At 41.5% G+C, this 16,417-nt stretch overlaps 1 protein-coding gene across 2 annotated transcripts in view; it reads right to left on the bottom strand.

The window, feature by feature from the left end:
* Positions 1-16,417, bottom strand: part of FAM20A (FAM20A golgi associated secretory pathway pseudokinase) — a 76,275-nt gene that overhangs the window by 5,804 nt on the left and 54,054 nt on the right. For both annotated transcript variants that reach the window (XM_070740318.1, XM_070740319.1), the window contains exons 6-10: positions 14,708-14,823; positions 12,535-12,715; positions 9,452-9,561; positions 5,195-5,276; positions 239-298 (exon numbers count right to left, since the gene is read on the bottom strand). In XM_070740318.1, the coding sequence (XP_070596419.1) occupies positions 239-298; positions 5,195-5,276; positions 9,452-9,561; positions 12,535-12,715; positions 14,708-14,823 (549 nt within the window). The remainder of the gene's footprint in view (positions 1-238; positions 299-5,194; positions 5,277-9,451; positions 9,562-12,534; positions 12,716-14,707; positions 14,824-16,417) is intronic.

Here is a 16,417-nt window from a genome sequence, read left to right as displayed (position 1 = left end):
GTGAGATTTTTTTTTCCTGGTTCTACAGGGCTCCTCACTTTCCAGATGGTGAATCTGTCAGAAAAAGTAGAGGGAATCCTTTAGTGATTGCTCCATATTCCAGCAACTTGGACTTCTTGAACTTGGCTTGTTTCATTTAGCACAGTTAGGCAAAACAGATGATTACTTGCTTGCTAGCTTTCGGGGCCATAACATGTAGCCTTTCTATTTAGGTTGATATGGAAAGGCAAGTACTTACATGCAACACTGTTTAAGTGGAGCCAAGATGGAGATCTCATCATAGGAATGTTTCCCAAATCTGTGAGAACAAAGAAATAAATGTCAGTGTCAAGGGCACAGCAAACAATCCAGGATGCTGGAAAAACATGTCCTTCAGAATGGTCAATAGAAGGCAAAAGGCTGGCTTGATACTGGCTGAATTTGTGTCCAAAATGCAGACATAGGGAGTTAATTGGAAGAAGCTTGGCAGAATCAACAGATGGCAGCATCTAGCCAATGTTGGCTGAGCTTGGAAGCTAAGCAGAGACGGTCTGATTCATATTTTGGCTTGGGATCATTTAGGAACTGCAGGGTTGTTGGCACAAGTTTGAACCAAAGAAAATATTCCCAAAAAAAGGCTGTGAGAAACCACTTCTTTAACATTGCCAAGAAAACCAGCAGATGACAGTATGAAGCATAACCAAAGAGTTTGTTTACTGTAGGAAGTAAGCATACTTCCTACAGTATTTTAAATTTTATTTATTTATTCATTCATTTGTCCAATACACAAATACATAAGAAGAAAAATAGACATGTAATAATATAAATGAGAGTGAAAGTGAACTTAGAGGAGAGATATATGAAAGGAAGATAATATATAAGATAGGTGAAAGAAAGGAAAGACAATTGGACAGGGGACGAAAGGCACACCAGTGCACTTATGTATGCCCCTTACTGGCCTCTTAGGAACCTGGAGAGATCAATCGTGGAGAGTCTAAGGGAGAAGTGTTGGGGGTTAGGGGTTGACACAATTGAGTCCGGTAATGAGTTCCACGGTTCGATAACTCGATTGTTGAAATCATATTTTTTTACAGTCAAGTTTGGAGCAGTTCGTATTAAGTTTGAAACTGTTGCGTGCTCTTGTGTTATTCTTACTTCTCAACTTCTCACTCAGCCTCTGTAATTCTGACCATTTTGCACCCGAGGCCAAGGAGAAAAAAATGTGCCACATTTTTAAAATCATAGCTCCAATGAGCTCCTTCTTGTTAACGCCGACCCCTTCTGAAGTCACTTAACAATCAATCCTGGCAGGGGGAGAAATCGTTTACTGCACAGCCTTCTTCCACTAGTCATGCTGCCTCTAGTTTCATAAACCCTGATGCCCTAAAACTCCGTAGGACAAAACTGCGACTCACGGGCTGAATGCATCACGTGCAGACCATGCTCAGCCCAGCTCTGCAAAGGCCAAAGGTTATGATACATCGTGATACATCATGTGACGCAATAGAGTTTGACACTCGTGTACAACAAGAGAGGAGACTTGCTGATGAACCCAGATGGGTTGGATGCAGTGAAGGGCTGCAAAAAAGTTTATTACCACACCGTGGGCATGGCTTATTGTGTGGGTGTGGCCCGATGATCATGTAACCAGGTAGAAGTGGCTTGCTGGCCATGTGACCCGGTGGAATTGGCTTGACATTCATGTGACTGGGGTGGATTAAAGGACATGTGACAGGGTGGGAGGGGCTTACCAACCAAGATAAGTTTTCAAATAGGTGCTTGGACTCTTTTTCAGTTGATGAAGTCATATTATTTGAATAGCCACAAAAACGGACAAATGATAGACAGCATTAATTGTTGAGGAGCACAGTAACATTTTAAAGTTTTGTACTGAACCCACAAGGTTCAGTATGATAACAAATTAGGCAAGTAGCTCAATTTTCTTTAATTGCTATAAAAGTTCAGTTTCAGATAATAATTACAATGATTAAAGCGTTTATGGGTAAAAACATACTATTTAATTATTTCCTATTTTAAAAGTAATTAAGGATTATACTAAGGTACTAGAGAAGGAAGGACAATTAAAAAAACTATTAAGTATTCAATAAATAGTGCATAAACTTACTACCTCTCCTGCGCACCCCACACCCCCCACTGGGGAAGCAGCCCATCACTAGATGGGCTGCAACAACTATAGAACCAGCCATTGCCTATCCTGCTCTGAAAGAGAGAATTCCAGACTGTACTAATGTTCACATGTGATATTTCTGCCCTGATAAAGTTCTCTCCCCCCCACCCTTTCAAAATTTCCTAATCAATATGTTTAGTGCTCTAGGTTAAAATTAATAATTTCTCAGGTTTCTGAGAAAGACCTAAGCAGCTTAAAGCCAATACAGATTGCGGAATATTGCAGAATGCTCATGTCAAGTGCATTGATTTCCATTAATAGTTGAAAAGCTCAAGTAACATTAACTCAGCATATATCTCATTTAGTCCTAACCTGCTTAAAAAGATTAGGGCACATATATGAGAGCCATGAAAAGACAGGACATAACTTTATTGTGTTATTTGGCAGACTAGCTGGGGATGCTAGTAATTGTGGTTTAGCAACATCTGAAATCCACCAGTCGTCCTGCATACGTCAGGGGTGTCAAACTGGCGGCCCACGGGCCAGATAAAGCACACATAGGCACACCCACCCCAGCTCCATGAAAAGAAAAAAACATTGCGATATGTCCCGTGATGGCAACGTGACCCCATGAGTTTGATGCCCCTGATGAAGCTATTGAGAGAGACATGAGTTCAGGTATCATTAATACTGAACTCATAGTCATACATTTCACACCCAGGGTGAGCAGAAGGTCTAGGTCCTTTCCCATTCTAGTATGCAGATGTTTCTACACCCACAGTGTTTTTGAACAGATGGAGCCTGAGGCTTCCAATTCAGGCTCTAATAGTCATCAGGCAATGAGATTTGATCTTGACAGTATCGCATGGCTAGGATGAATATCTACTAAATATTGCCATACTGATGATATCTGCCTCTGTCTCAGTGAGTGACCTCATCCATTGGGTTCAGGCAGACATTAAACATGAGAATCAAGAGCTTTGAGAGCTATGACGTTCTTCAATTTAAGTTTGGCCTCTTCCCCTATCAACATTGACTGACCATGGGGAAAGAAGAACTGCCACATTACACATTTCACTCTTAGTCCTGTTGTCAGTCCAGGAGGATACTTCATCAATGGTATTGAACCCTACTGAGAGATTAAGGAGAATCAGAACCAGCACCAACTCTATCCTGTATTAGTCTATGGAGATTCTCACTCATTCAGGTCATGGTTGTCTCAAAAGGCAACTGGACTTTCTGGCTTTTCTTTGAAGATGTTTCGTTTCTCATCCAAGAAGTTTCTTCAGCATTTTTAATCCAAGAAGCTAAAAATGTTGCTTGGATGAGAAGCAAAACGTCTTCAAAGAAAAACCAGAATGTCCAGTTGCTTCTTGAAAAAGAACCTTTGGGTCTATCCTGCCCTGAAACTCGCCTGAAAAGGGTCCAGATCATTCATTTCTTCCAAAGCCCCCTGAAGGTACAATCTGTCCATCTTCCCTTTCGAGGTTTACCATATTTTTCTGAGTATAAGATGCACCTTTTCCCTCCCTAAAAGTGGTTGATAATTTGGATGTGTCTTATACTTTGAATGCAGCTTTTTGTCCCCAGCCCTAACTAGCTGTTAACGATCTTCCCAGCTCTTACTTTGCAGGCTCTTTCATTGTTTCTCTCTGCAAAGAATGTTTTCCAAGCCCTAAGTCTTTGCAGGGTTTTTTTCATTGCTTTAACTTGCTCCAAATGTTTCCATCAGCCTAATCAGGTGCTAATGCTGTTCCCAGCTCTTACTGGCTTGCAAGCTCTTTCATTGTTACTCACTGTGAAGAATGTTTTCCAAGCCCTAAATTTTGCAGTTTTTCCCCCCCCATTGGTCTAACTTGCTCCAAATGTTTCTTTCCAGCCCTAACCAGGTGCTAACAATGTTCCCAGCTCTTATCCACTTGCAGGCTCTTTCATTGTTACTCTCTGCAAAGAATGTTTTCCAAGCCCTAAGTTTTTGCAGGATTTTTTCCCATTGCTCTACTTGCTCCGAATGTTTCTTTCCAGGTGCTAATGATGTTCCTAGCTCTTACTGGCTTGCAAGCTCTTTCATTGTTACTCTCTCCGAATAAAGTTTTTTTAAGCCCTTAGCCAGGGGATAAAATAATGTGTTGAAGCTGACCAGGCTAAGGACGCTAGCCAGATGAATACCTGGTAAGCAGATTCTTTTCCCTATTTTCCTCCCCCAAAACTAAGGTATGTCCAGTGCATCTTATACTCCGAAAAATACGGTAATTTACCCATCATCCTGACTCAACTATATTTTTGTCAAATTTATATTTGAAAATTCATCCAAACCCAATATCTTAAGTAAACAGTAAACAAGTTTGGTGGTGTTGTCCAACACATGCAGGAGATATCATTTTCAGGAAGGCCATAGGACAATCTCCAGGTTTTATATGCAGCTGGTTGCAAACCAATTCCTGGCATCCTCAGGGACATCCCGAGAAGCTTCCGTCAAATTCCCTGGAGATGCAGGACCGGTCATTATCAACATTCCAGGACAAGAGGATTAAACATTCTGGCATAGTGCAAAGTAACATCAATTGTAGGATGAACAGCCTGAATGTAGCTAGTTTATTTCTGCTGCAGATGAATCTGACCAATTACTGCCTGTCATGAAATAGGTCAGTTCAAGGCAGTTTCTAGGTCTCCTCCCTTCAAAGAAGATCTGGAGGAAAAAAGTGGGAAGGAACCAGGGCTGACAACTCCTAAGCAGATAGGAGCCCTGCTTTAGTTTAGCTTGGGATTTTATCAGGCATATTTTCTAAACCAATATTAAATCCAATTATATATTTGCCATCTGAAGTCCAGTTCTATCTGCAAATTCTCAAGGCCAGTGCTTAGGTGGGGAGAATGCTGATAAAGAGGAGGCTTTCTTATATTTTATGTTTGGTATGTATGTGTTGTATGGTTTTTAAATTGTTGGGTTTTTTAAATGTAATTTTATTATTAGATTTGTTCCATTATTATACTGTTTTTATTGTTGTTGTGAGCTGCCCCGAGTCTTCGGAGAGGGGCGGCATACAAATCTAATAAATTGAATTGAATTGAATTGAGTTGCCTTACCCTCTGGCGTTATCCAAATGAAGCAAAAAGCCGTCATCTCCAAACTTCGTAAACATCTCATAATGATGGCGGTCCATGTTACCTTTCAGAAGACAAAAAGGAAGAGCATGGAAAACAAAGCATGGAGACCCACATCCCATATTTAAATTCAGAATCATCCTGGATCCATAGATTAAGAACTGCTGAAAAAGAGATATCAAGTCCCTTTCATGTGATTGGACCAGCAACTTAAAGAGCTTACAGAAAGCTTTTGGGTACATCGGCTGACAATTCAGGATACAAGTGCACAACTGGTTTCCTCAACACTGATTGGTTTACTTTATTAGGCTTTACTTATGGCCTGTGCGAGGGCCCTTTTTAGCTTCACCCTCGAAAATGTCCAAAGATATTTCACCAGAAGAGCCCTTCACTCCTCCACTCGAAACAGAATACCCTACGAAAATAGACTATCTATCCTGGGTCTTGAAAGCTTAGAACTGCGGCGCCTAAAACACGACTTAAGTATTGCCCACAAGATCATATGCTGCAAAGTCCTTCTGGTCAACGACTACTTCAGCTTCAACCGCAACAACACAAGAGCATGCAACAGATTCAAACTTAATATTAACCGCTCTAAACTTGACTGTAAAAAACATGACTTTAACAATCGAGTTGTCGAAGCGTGGAACTCATTACCGGACTCAATAGTGTCAACCCCCAACATTTCTCCTTTAGACTATCCACGATTGACCTCTCCAAGTTCCTAAGAGGCCAGTAAGGGGCATACATAAGTGCACTAGTGTGTCTAACGTCCCCTGTCCAATTGTCTTTCCTTATCTCATATATCATATATATTCTCTCCCTCTCATATATTTCTCTTCTTTTTTACTTACTATCTTTATATATATTACTCAATATCTATTCTCTTTCATATGTACTGTAAATTGCACAAAGAATAAATAAATAAAATAAAATAAAAAAGCTCAGCTTGCAGCTATGCTTAAATGAACATCTGGAATTCTATGCATGGGTGTGTGTATCTAAAAACTTGACTCTGTTTGTGTTCCTGGTTATACATGCATATTAATGCATGAAATGTCACTATTTTCTCCCAGGAACTAGCATGACTGTCAATATAATTCCACGGTTGCCCATTCAGAGGAAACCCCCTTGAGGTACTTTAGATTTATAGCCAGGCCAGTGTAGGTACACAGAACTGCAGCCTCGTTTGTTCTGTAGTTCTGTTAATGTTCCATATTGCAGTCAATTAGGTTTTACTGTTATACTGCAATCCATCTAGAAACCACACTTACAGGAAAAGTTATTAATCTTCATGGCATGTACATCGGATTCTATATTAGAACCCCGAGCTTTTCAACTATTTAATTATTCCTTCCTTTGGCTGCAGATCAGAGGAGGTAAGATATGTGATCTCCAAAGGAGGCCAAGACTTTTGACATTTGGAAGTCTGGTTAAAGTGTGCAATATCCTTTTTTGCTCAGTAGAAGGGAGCACAGCTGGATTGCTTTTCCTAAGTAGTGTGAAGTCAGGATACACAGCATGGGCCTCCCACATTCCCCTGGCCATTGTTTTTACATTCTTTTAATTTAAAAATGGCAAAGAAAGGTATTTTCTGAGACATACGATCAGTCCTCTATCAATGCAAAAAAGTCCTACTGTATTATATTATATTACAGTATATCAATCCTGGGCCTAGAAAGCCTAGAACTAAGATGCCTTAAACATTATCTAAGTATTGCCCACAACATCATATGTTGCAACGTCCTGCCTGTCAGCGACTACTTCAGCTTCAACCACAACAACACAAGAGCACACAACAGATTTAAACTTAATATTAACCGCTCCAAACTTGACTGTAAAAAATATGACTTCAGTAACTGAGTTGTCGAAGCGTGGAACTCATTACCGGACTCCATAGTGTCATCCCCAAACCCCCAACACTTTACCCTTAGATTATCTATGGTTGACCTATCCAGATTCCTAAGAGGTCAGTAAGGGGCGAGTACAAGTGCACTAGAGTGCCTTCCGTCCCCTGTCCTATTGCTCTCCTATATCTCCTATTCCTTTCTTCTATTCCTATATCTCTTCTTCTATTCTTTCATTGATATGTTGTATTACTATATCTTCTTTTCTATTCTTTCATAGATATATTTTACTATGAGTATCTCCTCTATAACCTTCATCATGTATTTTACTATGTGTGTGTGTGTGTGTGTGTGTGTGTGTGTGTGTATATATATATATATATATATATATACACACACACACACACACACAGACACACACACACACATATACACACACATACACACACACACTCACTAAAACTCTCATTGTGTATTGGACTAAATAAATAAATAAATAAAATAAATAAATAAATAAATATTTAAAAAGAATAGACTTGTTGCAATCTAATGCTTTGGGAAAACGTGTATTCATCTGAGAGATGAATATGGCAGTAGAAGGCATCTTGGGATCTCTTGATGTAAAAGCCTGATGAGAGGTAACATTACCCATTTGGCTTCTGATAAAGGATAATTTTGAAGGCCATCAAAGAGTGGCAACCATTTTCCAAGGGCGTTCACAATAACATCTCAAATTTCCAAACACATCAACTGGAGACATTTGCCATATATTAAAAAACTTGTTTGTTTCCTGCTGTCAAATTCTGGAAGAATACATGATGGAGTGCGGCAGAAAGAAAAACATTTAGGAGGCTTGTTCTGGCGTGTGTCTATGTGTGTGAGTTGTTAACATGGAGACAAAAATCAAACACAAACAAGTCAGCATATCAAAAACATTGTGAAGTTAATCCATCAGAATGGATTGTAGCACATACAATCTCATGCCGCAATGCACCTGGCATTCCTTAAACTGCCATTGTCATTTTTAAAGCTGCCAATATCTAAATTGGAATGAATGAGTGAATGAATGCATAGCTTTTTCCCTTTTGCATGACTACTGCTCAAAAAAATAATAGGAACACTTAAAAAACAGAATATAACTTCAAGTAAATCAAACTTTTGTGAAATCAAACTGTCCACTTAGGAAGCAACACTGATTGACAGTCAATTTCACATGCTGTTGTGCAAATGGAATAGTTGTGCAAATGAAATATTCAATGAGAATATTTCATTCATTCAGATCTAGGATGTGTTATTTGAGTGTTCCCTTTATTTTTTTGAGCAGTATATTTAAAGCAAATAGCAAATTGCTTCTGCCATTTCTATCTGATGTAATTTGGCCATTGCAAAAACACTCCCCTACCACCCCGATTCCCCTACCCCCCAAAACCACAACCCAAATGGAGAGTTTGAATGCTGAAATGATAGACTACGATGGACTCACATTCCTGTTCAACCCAGAAGCTCATTGGGGCCAGTCATTGTTTTTCAATGCGAATAGAACTAATTGTACAATGAACCAACTTTTGTTTTTGGAGAAAACATAAATGCACCCCAAGGGATTGCTTTCCTCTGGATTGTATATATATTGTTTGTTGTTGCTCACTGTCTGACTCTTCATGAGCCCATGGACCTCAGTATGCCAGGCCCCTGGTCTTCCACTGTCTCCCAGAGTTTGCCCAATTTAATGTTCATTGCATCTATGACACCATCTAACAACCTCGTCCTCTGCTGTGCCCTTCTCCTTTTGCCTTCAATCCTTCCCAACACCAGGGTCTTTTCCAATAAGTCCTCTTTTCTTATTAGGTAGCCAAAGTATTTCAGCTTCAGCTTCAGGATCTGTCCTTCCAAAGGTCAGTGAGGGTTGGTTTCCTTTAGGATTGCCTTTGGATCTCCTTCCAGTCCAAGGGACTCTCGAGTCTTCTCCCACACCACAATTTGGAAGGATCCATTTTTCAGTGCTCAGTCTTCCTTAATGGCCCAACTTTCACAGTCAAACGTTACTACTGGGAAAACATGGCTTTGACTATATGGACCTTTGCTGGTAAGGTGATGTCTCTGCTTTGCTGCCTAAGTTTGCCATAGCCATAGTTTGCCAAGGAGCAAGCATCTTTTGATTTCATGACTGCAGACACATTGACAATGATCTCGGATGTATAGCATAAGGAACTTAGCTAACTCCTTCCACTCCCCACATTGAAACCAAAGAATTCAACTCAGAAAACCTGCAAAGTTTTCAATTTATCAGCGTGTTCTAAGCTGGCTATATTTCACGCCCCATGAAAAATTTCCACTCTTAGAAAATAACACCTCAGATCCATGAGGACCACAGTCCTTCCCTCTTCTTACTTACCTATTAAGAAGTCAAATATCGCCATGTCAATGATATGGAGTAGCCGGCTGCCGCTGCTGTAAGGATAAATCTCCTTCACGGTATTGCAATAGAGAGGATTTACTTCCCACCTGGGAGAAAGATAAAAGAGAAGAGAGTTGCTGCTGGCATCAGCACCTTCCCAATCTGCTGCCTTTCTTGAAAACAGAGGGAAAAGGCAGCACTGGGCACTAAGAGGAAATTAAAAGTTTGGGGCCTAGCCTGCTATGTGAAGCCATGAATCTAGGACAAAAAGTGAAGATCTTCAAAACTGTCAAAGTTTCTAAAACATCTAAAGAACATCTGCTTGAGCATTCCGTACACCAGAGATGTCAAACTCAATTTCATTGAGGACCGCATCAGAATTGTGTTTGACCTCGGGGTGGTGGCCAGTTTGACATCACTCATGTCGGGAGCTCCTGTGCTGGCCTGAGTGCTCTGCCATTGAAAACAGGCTCATGTTTTGGGCTGCAACAGCATCCTGCAACCCTCTTAACAGTGCAAATGGAGCTCGGGAGGGCCGCCCACAGTCCTTCCAAGCTCTGTTTTCAGCTACAATGGCCTCCTGCAACCCTCTGCCAGTGAAAACAGAGCTTGGGAGGGCCGCACACAGCCCTTCTGAGTTCCATTTTTGCAGGCAGAGGCACTGTGCGAAAGTCCTTTGCTGTTTCCAGGGCAGCCCTCTGGACGAGATCCTGACCAGATCTTAGCATCCGGCCCCCAGACCTTGAGTTTACACCCCTGCTCTACACTGTTGGGAAAAGAAGTTTAATTCTTCCACTCTCCGTGTCACAATCATGATAATATTAGGCCCTCCACAGTTGGCCTTTATATTTCAAGGTAAGCCTACATTTAATACTTTCGATTTTTCATATTTGTATCTTGATTTTCCTCAAGGAATTTAAGGCAATGCACACGACAGTTGTGTGTGTGTGTGTTTGTTTGTTTGCTTGGTCTTATTCCACTGCAGCTACTCAAAGAGTTGGACTCAAACCACCAACAAGCTTTTGCTGGCTAACTATGGAAACAGTAGCTTCAGAAGCAATTTTTATCCAGACTGAGTTAGTAAGAGGATTACTTGTGAGCCGCCCCGAGTCTGCGGAGAGGGGCGGCATACAAATCTAAATAATAATAATAATAATAATAATAATAATAATAATAATAATAATAATAATACTTTTTATAATTATAATTATAATTATAATTTTATAATTATAATAATAATTATTAAATTATTATTACATTTTTTCACTCTTCCCTCAGGCATGTTCACATCCCTCTTCCAGTGTTGGGTTGTTACTGGTATGGATAAGGATGCCACAGAGGTAGCGAAAGTTGCACTGCGCGTGCAACTTCACTTCTCCTATGTGCGTATGAGCACATCCCCGCGTGTTTTTGCTTCTAGGCATTGCACAGGAAGCAAATCCTACGAGGGGATGCGCACATGTGAGATTTTGGCTTTTTTTTTGCCTCTGTGCATGTGTGCAAGCAAAAAAACCACCTAAATCTCTCTCGTGTGCATGTCCCCTCACAAGATTTTGCTTCCTGAACATATGCAGAAGCAAAAACATGCTAGTACACGCACGCAGGAGAAATGAAGCTGTGCACGCAGTGCATTCGTAGTGGTGGGAATGGGAATCTGTCCCTGCCAACTTGGACTTCCTAGAAACTGTTATTTTACAGTAGAAAATGGAAACTGCATTTATGATTAGCTTGGGTATGGTGGTTAGGACCTTTGGTTCAAATGCAGCTGGTTGCTTCTGGATGGGCCAGATTAGGGATGCAAAATTGAGGTGTGAGCGAAGCCTGGGGAATTAAATGAGACTTGCCCTCCAGTAACTGTGTTTACAGATACAAACTTAAAGTAAACTGCTCTAAACTCGACTGCAGGAAATATGACTTTAGTAACCGAATAGTTGATGCATGGAACTGACTACCAGACTCTGTAGTATCATCTCCTAACCCCCAAAATTTTACCCTTAGACTATCCACGGTTGATCTCTCCTGATTCCTAAAAGGTCAGTAAGGGGCATGCATAAGTGCACCAGCGTGCCTTCCATCCCATGTCCTAATGTTTCTCTTCTACTAGTATCATGTATATAAATACAGTGATACCTCGTCTTATGAACTTAACTGGTTCCAGGACGAGGTTTATAAGGTGAAAAGTTTGTAAGACGAAACAATGTTTCCCATAGGAATCAATGGAAAAGCGATTAACGCGTGCAAGCCCAAAACTCACCCCTTTTGACAGCCAAAGCTCCTGTTTTTGCGCTGCTGGGATTCCCCTGAGGCTCCCCTCCATGGGAAACCCCACCTCCGGACTTCCCTGTTTTTGTGATGCTGCAGGGGAATCCCAGCAGCGCAAAAACGGGTGCTTCGCTGGCAATGGAAGTCTGGAGGTGGGGTTTCCAGCAAGGGGAGCCTCGGTGCAATTGCAGCATCGCAAAAACACGGAAGTCCTCAAAACCCCATCTCTGGGCTTCCGTATTTTTGTGATGCTGCAATTTCGCTGACGCTCCCCTCGCTGGGAAACCCCACCTCTGGACTTCCGTTGCCAGTGAAGTGCCCATTTTTGCGCTGCTGGGATTCCCCCGCAGCATCGCAAAAACACGGAAGTCTGGAGGTGGTGTTTCCCATTGAGGGGAGCCTCAGGGGAATCCCAGCAGCGCAAAAACGGGCGCTTCGCTGGCAACAGAAGTTTGGAGGCGGGGCAGCCCAGTGGCGGTGGCTTGGGTTTGTAAGGTGAAAATAGTTTGGAAGAAGAGGCAAAAATCTTAAACCCCAGGTTTGTATCTCGAAAAGTTTGTATGACGAGGGGTTTGTAAGACAAGGTATCACTGTATTATACCTTTATATACCACCAATACATGCTTGACAAAACAAACAAACAAATAAATAAAATAAACTGTGTCTAAGATTACATCCTTATTTCTCTTCTACCTAAACAGAGGGACCAAGGGCCTGTTTGAAGCTGTCCTGCTCAATAAGTGTAGCATACCATGTGTTTGAAAGGGTGGCCTTTGCCTGAGCAGTAAGGAAAAAGAGAGGTCCATTTACCCACTTACTCCTCTTTTCCTGCAAAGGTGTAGGATCTGATCCACGGATTAGGGATGGAGATTCGTGGTGCCAAGTTGAGAGAAGGCAGGAAAACTGAGAGGGAACCTTCCAAGAGGTGAGGGTTCCCGCAGACGGCGTATTCCGTTTTGCACATGTAAGGGCACTTCGCAAAGAAGCAGACATTGCTGGCTATGGAAAGAGGAATCCGTATGAGACTCAAGACTGATGCAGGGACAGAGCAAAGAGGTTGTCCATGACAGGCCACAAGGATGTCAGAATGTAGACATGCTCATCATGAGGTCACTATGCAAATGGTGACACCTGATGCCCATATGTTTATCTATTGATTAAGAACATTTATATGGCTTCCCAATTTATGGTGATTCCATGCAGCTTATGAAACACCAGTACAAAGAGCAATAAACCTCCACACCATTGTGCTTTCAAGTCATAAATAGCTTATGGCATGACTATTTAAGGAACCTTTAAAACAGTGATTCTCAACCTTTCTAATGCTGCGGCCCCTTAATACAGTTCCCCATGTTGTGGTGCCCCCCCAACCATAAGTCTAGTGCCAATTCTCCCAACAGAGCTTTAAGCTGATTGGCAGGACACTCCCATTGTAAACGCCTGATTGGTCAGATTGTAAAAATATGTTCCAAGGTGCCAGAATAGAAGCTTTAGTTCCTAAAAGCATGGGAAATTTGTTTTTTCCTATGGTCTTAGGCGACCCCTGTGAAACAGTTGTTCGACCCCCAAAGGGGTCCCGACCCCCAGGTTGAGAACCACTGCTTTAAAAGATGCCTCCACTGTCCCAGATTCATCTTCCTAGAATATTGGAGCAGGCCTTCTCCTGTACAATTTCCAGAGTATTAAATGTATCTTACAACTTAAAACAGAATTGGAAGGGATATGGAGGTCTTCTAGTGCAATCCTTTCCTCATGCAGGAAACCTTATACCACAATGGACAAATGGCTATCCAATCTCTTATTGAAAACCTTGAATTATGCATCACCCATAATTTTTGGAGCCAAGCCATTCCATTGATTAATTGTTCTTACTGTCAGGAAATTTCTCTTTAGTTTCGGGTTGGCTCTCTCTTTAATGAGCTTTCATCCATTACTTCTTGTTCTGCCTTCAGGTGTTTTGGAAAATAAGTCAATCCCTTCTTTGTGACAATCTTCCAAGTCCTAGGAGAAGCTATCATGTCACCCCAAGTCCTTTGCTTGTGTAGGTTAGAGATATACCCAGTTTCCTTAACAGTTCATCATACAGTTTAACTTCCAGACTCCTCCTTATCTTTGCTGTTCTACTCTGCACTCTTTTTAGGGTCTCAACATCCTTTTTGTATTGTGGTAACCGGAACTGGACACAATATTCCAAGTGTGGCCACATTAGCACAGTATAAACTTAGCACTTACACTTATATACCCGCTCTAAGCAGTTTACGGAGTCAGCATATTGCTCCCAACAATCTGGATCCTCATTTTACTGACTTGGAAGAGTGGAAGGCTGAGTTAACCTTAAGCTGCTAAGAATCAAACTGCCAAACTGCTGCAAATTGCCAGTCAGCACTCTTAGCCTGCAGTACTACATTCCAACCACTGCACCACCACGGCCCTAATAGTACTATCACTTTTCATGATCTTGAACACTTCTTTCTATTGATGCAAACCAGGACTATATTAGCTCGTTCAGTAAGTGCCTCACACTGCTGACTCATAGTTAAGTGGTGATCCTCTAGGATAGCTAGATCCCCCACCTACTTATTACTATGCCATATGGCTCCATGTAAATCTTTACAGTTCAGAAAACCTGTGAAGAAGAACCAGCTGCTCTTTCACCAGGAATTTTATTGTAAACACATTATAGTTCTTAATTTAATTGATTTCATGTTTTCAACTCTTTATATTATTATTATTATTATTATTATTATTATTATTATTATTATTATTATTATATTATATTTATTTATTTCATTAAACATGAAACTCAGTCAACTGAACATTTAAAAAAGTGTCACAAATACCACTGACTGCTGTATCTTCTTAAAATATATGATGTTCTGAATAATAATAATAATAATAATAATAATAATAATGACAACAACAACGACGATGAACACCTTGAGTACTCACAGAAGCAGAAAGACTGAATATAAATTTATGAAACCAACTTACCTGGGGAAATAAAAAAGACGCTTTGTAAGATTTCATTCTTTGTGATTTCTAAAATTTCTTTTGTGACGTTAATCATTCTCCCAGATGCTGGAGGGACGCGGCGGAAATCCAGGATTCTGCAAAGGATGAAATGTATTAATAACAACAATAATAATAACAATTTATTAGATTTGCATGCCACCCCTCTACGAGGATTCAGAGCGGCTCACAACAACAATACACAATGTACAAATCTAATGTTAAAAGAACAATTTAAAATCCTTATTATAAAAAACAAAACACAAACTAACAGACCATACATAAAAACCCATAGTAGCTAAGGGGCATATCAGTTTCCCTATGCCTGGCGACATAAGTGGGTTTTCAGGAACTTTCGAAAGGCAAGGAGGGTGGGGTCCTCATCTCTGGGGGGAGTTGATTCCAAAAGGTTGGGGCTGCCACAGAGAATGCTCTTCCCCTAAGTCCCGCCAGACGGCATTTATTAGTTGACAGGACCCGGAGAAGGCCAACTCTTTAGGACCTATTCAATTCAATTCAATTTATTAGATTTGTATGCCGCCCCTCTCCGATTGAATAAATCTAATAATAAAAATTATATAAAAAACCCCAACAATTAAAAACCATACAACACATACATACCAAACATAAAATATAAGAAAACCTGGGGGAGATGTCTTAGTTCCCCCATGCCTGGCGATATAGGTGGGTCTTGAGTAACTTGCGAAAGACAAGGAGGGTGGGGGCTGTTCTAATCTCCGGGGGGGGAGTTGATTCCAGAGGGCAGGGCCGCCACAGAGAAGGCTCTTCCCCTGGGGCCCGCCAAACGACATTGTTTGGTCGATGGGACCCGAAGAAGGCCAACTCTGTGGGACCTTATCGGCCGCTGGGATTCCTAATCAGATCAGTGCATAGAAAGATATCTCCTTTTTGTTAAACTGAATCTGGTCTGTTTCTGTTAGATTTTGTAAACATTAGCATTTTTGTTAGTTTAATTTGCCATTGTGGTGGTATAATCCATAGCAACTTCACATAGTTACTGAAGTAGACCCAGAGACAGGGCTTTGAGCAATCGGTACTTTTATTCAGCTCAGAGAACAAGTGACAGCTCAGCAAGGTAAAGCGACAATTCAGCGAGTACCGACTGGCTCTGCCTGGAGAAACCGCTCCTTTTATATATTTGCGGTTCCCGCCAAAGCTAGAGCCGGCCGCGTCTGAGCCAATCAGGAGCGACTTCCTGCTTGGGCTCAGACAGCGCTGAAAGAGGAACAAACTATTTACAGAGTTACAAGGTAGCCATTACAGGATACAACACCCCTCCCCTCATAGTTGGACACATCCATCAAGAAAGCCATGTGACAAAGTCGTCCAATCGGTGGGGCCTCTGAGGAGCTCGCGCTGACCTGCGCAGTTCAATTTCTCCTTCGCCACCGACTGTGGAGGATGGCTCGCCGCTGTTCTCCCGGTGTGGCGGACTTGGCCTGGCGGGCCCAACGAAGGCTTCGGAGGACGAGGATGGTTCGGCGTCGCTGGATGGTTCCCCCTGGCCTGATAAGTCTCTTTGCGTGTCTCTTATTTCGGGCAATGTACTAAAGTCTGTTGAAGGGGGAGAGTCCATGTCAGCGGTTTGTGGCAATTGATTTTCTGTTCGCTTCCGAATGTGGTCTATGTGTCGTTTCCACAAACGACCATCCTCTAGTTTAACAACATAGG

This window comes from Erythrolamprus reginae, chromosome 2 (genome assembly GCF_031021105.1).
Source record: "Erythrolamprus reginae isolate rEryReg1 chromosome 2, rEryReg1.hap1, whole genome shotgun sequence".
In the NCBI taxonomy this organism is placed as follows: domain Eukaryota; kingdom Metazoa; phylum Chordata; class Lepidosauria; order Squamata; family Dipsadidae; genus Erythrolamprus; species Erythrolamprus reginae.
The sequence above is the reverse complement of the archived record's forward strand: the minus strand, read 5'-3'. Positions and strand labels throughout refer to the sequence as shown.